This window comes from Atta colombica, unplaced genomic scaffold, assembly GCF_001594045.1.
Source record: "Atta colombica isolate Treedump-2 unplaced genomic scaffold, Acol1.0 scaffold126, whole genome shotgun sequence".
In the NCBI taxonomy this organism is placed as follows: Eukaryota; Metazoa; Arthropoda; class Insecta; order Hymenoptera; family Formicidae; genus Atta; species Atta colombica.
The window spans coordinates 94,919-99,022 of NW_017259213.1; the positions used below are offsets into that span (position 1 = coordinate 94,919).

General features: G+C 28.6%; 2 protein-coding genes across 5 annotated transcripts in view; one reads left to right on the forward strand and one right to left on the reverse strand.

The window, feature by feature from the left end:
• LOC108684065 (E3 ubiquitin-protein ligase RNF14-like) overlaps window positions 1–2,724 on the forward strand; it is a 12,076-nt gene extending 9,352 nt beyond the window's left edge. Inside the window, exons 2-5 of the mRNA XM_018188101.1 lie at window positions 729–779; window positions 875–1,865; window positions 2,169–2,333; window positions 2,447–2,724. Of these exons, the coding sequence (XP_018043590.1) occupies window positions 894–1,865; window positions 2,169–2,333; window positions 2,447–2,707 (1,398 nt within the window). The 5' untranslated portion in view covers window positions 729–779; window positions 875–893 and the 3' untranslated portion in view covers window positions 2,708–2,724. The remainder of the gene's footprint in view (window positions 1–728; window positions 780–874; window positions 1,866–2,168; window positions 2,334–2,446) is intronic.
• The window catches only part of LOC108684066 (probable low affinity copper uptake protein 2), a 7,034-nt gene that overhangs the window by 600 nt on the left and 2,330 nt on the right, over window positions 1–4,104 (reverse strand). For 3 of the 4 annotated variants that reach the window (XR_001931617.1, XM_018188103.1, XM_018188102.1), the window contains exons 3-4: window positions 3,443–3,669; window positions 3,270–3,369 (exon numbers count right to left, since the gene is read on the reverse strand). Coding sequence is in view for 3 of the 4 variants with exons in the window: in XM_018188103.1 (XP_018043592.1) it covers window positions 3,270–3,369; window positions 3,443–3,669 (327 nt within the window). In the remaining variant the exon portion in view is untranslated. Of the gene's footprint in view, window positions 1–366; window positions 518–3,269; window positions 3,370–3,442; window positions 3,670–4,104 lie in introns of those variants that run through there. The other variant, XM_018188104.1, reaches the window with a different exon arrangement.

The following is a 4,104-nucleotide window of genomic DNA, read 5'->3' on the forward strand; positions in this document are numbered from 1 at the left end:
TGTTTTGCATTTTATCGGTAAAATAGCCGTTCTATCATTTGGGCTTCACCAAAAATTATTATAGTTTTACTTTAATATTAAGTATTGTCATTTCGAAATAATTTCAAAAGTCCTTTATTGTTACGCAAAATCAGTGATACGTCATTTATAAATGTATATACGTATATCAAAGAATTATAATGCTTATGAGAGCCGAACACTGAATGTTCGCGTATAAAAAATTTATTCAATTAGTATATATAATGTAACAATAGACGTTTCAATTCTGCGAATTTTTCTCAATATCGCAATAACAATCGATACAATTAAAAATTGATAAATACATACAATTAAAAACTGAATTTTAAAAATCGAATTGTGCGACGAATTATAGCCGTGTCTTGTGATGTAATCATAAGAAATTGTGATGTCCAAATGTATTCTCATTATAATTATCAAGTTAAATGATAAACGCAAAGACAGTTAGTTCAGAGGAAATTGTCAGTCTTATTATATGTCCCTTCACATCATCAACATACTAAAAAATGAGACAAAACTCTCAGAAAAAGCGTCAGTTCTATTTTTCGCTCTTATATTTTTATTGTATATATATGTATACATATATTTTATATCAGAACATAATTTTTATTATATAATCTGTTAGTTAATTTCTCTCATTTATAAATTTTACGCTTGTATTTATAGATATATTTGGCACATTATTTTACATCTGTCTTTTTGTATTGTAGATGTAGTGGAAACAAAATATACCTACAATTTCTATAACCAGTCTTTAACAGGTTTGTTATATTTTTTTGTGTATACATAAATGCTCTTTGAAAATAAATTAATCATTATTAATAATAATTAGTTATAATAATAATTCGAATTTTAGTAATCTGACATTTATCAAGATGTCTTGTGCTATCGATCTTCAACGACAAGAGGATGAAGTGGCTGTAATTTCTAGTATTTATGACGAAACAGAATTTTTCCATGTGAAACTCAAGGAGGGTACAAGATGTTCAGTCACCATACATCCAATATTTCTTAAAAAACTAGAAATAAAATTTAGTAGTGGTCCTTCTGATATGGTTCTCAACGATAGTATCTCTGTAGAACATCTACCGCCAATCAGAATGTATATTTATCTCCCTAACACATATCCATCTAAAACATCACCAGAATTTTGCCTTTCCATTATTTGGTTGTCACCTTGGGAAATATCTTTACTTTGTCAGAAATTAGATGAAATATGGGAAGAAAACCAGGGCAACGAGATCATCTTCCTGTGGATAAATTTCCTACAAAACGATCTTTTCAGTTTTCTAAATATATCAGAATCGTTAGATATTTCCTTCTTACATTTAATTCACACGTCACGAGATAATATCACATTACGCCTAATCCAGTTATCCGATCCCAGGGCTCAGAATGGTGCATTATTATTAGATATCAAAAGATTATTAATATCTTATGACAAGAAGCAACATAAAGCACAATTCGTCAAGAACTTTTATACTTGCTACATATGCTTCGAGGAATGTGCAGGACTAAATTGTATAGAATTAGAAAACTGTGGGCATGTCTATTGCAAAAGTTGCATGGAGAAGCACGTACGTATCAGGATTGTCGAGTATATTAATGAGATATTGTGTCCGACGATAGACTGCAAGCGGCAAATAAGCGATAACAACGTTAAAACTCTCTGTCCGGACTTGTTTTTCCAATACGAAGAAATCATGTTACGAGTAACGTTAGACACCATGGACGATGTAGTGTACTGTCCACAAATTTCTTGTCAATATCCGGTTATTAGAAACCCGGACGATACCGCACCGATCTGTCCTATTTGCAAATTCTGTTTTTGCATCTATTGCCGTAAGGTAAGACATGTCTCAACATTTAAGCGGATGTCTATGACTTGTTATTACATCGTGCACTTAATATACTAACTAATAACTTTCTATTCTATTAAATTATTTTAATTTTGTCTATGCATGTAAAAATAAACATATATATGATACGTATATTTAATTAATTATCTTGATATTGTATTATCTTAGTACACTATTTTTAAATGCTGAAATTAGATGAGATAATAGAAAGTTACTAGTTGGTATTAAACGATTGATTTAAACTAAAGCTACATATCGACATATTCTATATATAAATTGTTATTCAAATAGATGTACCATGGACAAGCACCCTGTGAAATGACATCGACCGATACTATAAAACTCATTGATGAGTACAGAAATAGCAGTAATAAGAAGAAACAGATGTTAGAGAAGACATATGGCAAGCGTCAAATGCAATTAATTGAAAAATATCTTACGACTGAATATCTACAAGTATGTATAACAAAGTATAAAAGATTCAATTATATAAAAAATTAAAGAATAGACATATAATAAGACTACAATAGAGTATTATTCCTAATGATTGTGCACGTAACTTTGTTTAGGATAATGCGAAAAGTTGCCCGAAATGCCGTTCTTTCATTAGCAAAACCGAAGGTTGCAATAAAATGACGTGTAGACATTGCCAATCTTTATTTTGCTGGCTATGCAACGAACAAATATATGGATATGAGCACTTCAATAACGTCGACAGTCAATGTTACGGACTTTTATTTCATGGCATAGATACGGACAACGTCTTGGATTATGTTATTGGTGATGCAATGGATAATATAAATCCATTCTTTGAAGATCTCCACATTTAAATGTTTATATTATAACAAAATAACTGACAAAATGATAATTAAGATCTTGAACTAAAATTATCGTTGATTTTTATTATTTATACAATATTTTTTTAAAATAACATGAAAAAGGAATCATTATTGTCAGATATCAGTTATATATTTTTGATAAATGTAGCTATTTTCATATTTTATATTAGCACATATTTTCATAATTATGTACATTTAAAACATTTTTTATAAGAAAATATTAATTTTTTAATTATAAAAAATGTTAATGGCTAATATAACATATATTTGTATATCTGTAATACATGTGTATAATTTATATAACAAAACATGTTTTTGTATCTGGTATATAGAAATCTAACAAGGAAATCTACAACAATTAATTTAGTTGTAAATAAATATTATGTTAAATTTATTCATATCGTGTATTTTTTACTTTATGATTTGTAATAAAATATCTGTATAAAAATATGCTATGTATACATATAATATATGACAACAATAACAATCCTAAATAATATTAGACTTTTCTAGATAATATCAGACTATTGCATTGTTTGATGTCAACACTCACGCATCTCTCTGTAAGTGAATCTCGATATTTGCTTCTGTAACTAATTGTTCTGCAATGATAGAGACAGCAGATTCGCGTCTCTGTAGATTCGCGACAATATCTAAGAGCGATTATAAAAATAAGGTAAAATAATCACTTTCTTACAGCCTTACGTTAACATGAAGTTGCATTACCTTCGCAATTCTTATCACATTCCACAACTGCTTGTTTACGATGAAAATATTGCATGTTTAATTGTATAAGTGTAGGACCAAATATGCCATATCCAATGCACGCTCCGATTACAAGGGCGATAGTGATATATGCATTATATGTCATAACAGCCAACATCAGGATATAACCGAGCGCAGTATGAAGAGACCAATGCAACATTTGCAGTGTCCATCTTGAGCAACTTCCACTAAGAGAACACATTTAACATGGCTTAAAATAAAAACGTTTAGCTATTTACTAATTAAGGAAAACGAATTTAGGACAATAATTATAATAATAAAATTGTATAATAATAAAATTGTCAGTAGCAAAATATCAATAGATATATGTATAATAATATAATTAATTTTTAAGCGCAGTTTGAATAATGGATTATGTTCCAAAAGTCACTGCCAGTGCTGAAAATGTATAGTATACTGTAAACTGTAAATTTTCAACGTTGGCAGTGAATTTTGGAACACAGCCAAGGTATATGCATGTACATATACATATAGTATAATATTGAATTATTTAAGCATTAAAGATCCAGCTTTGATCGTTATATCATTTAATATTCTTATTGTGTATCATATATCTTAATAAATCATTTATTATGATTAATTTTTTAAAAATTCAATGTTTT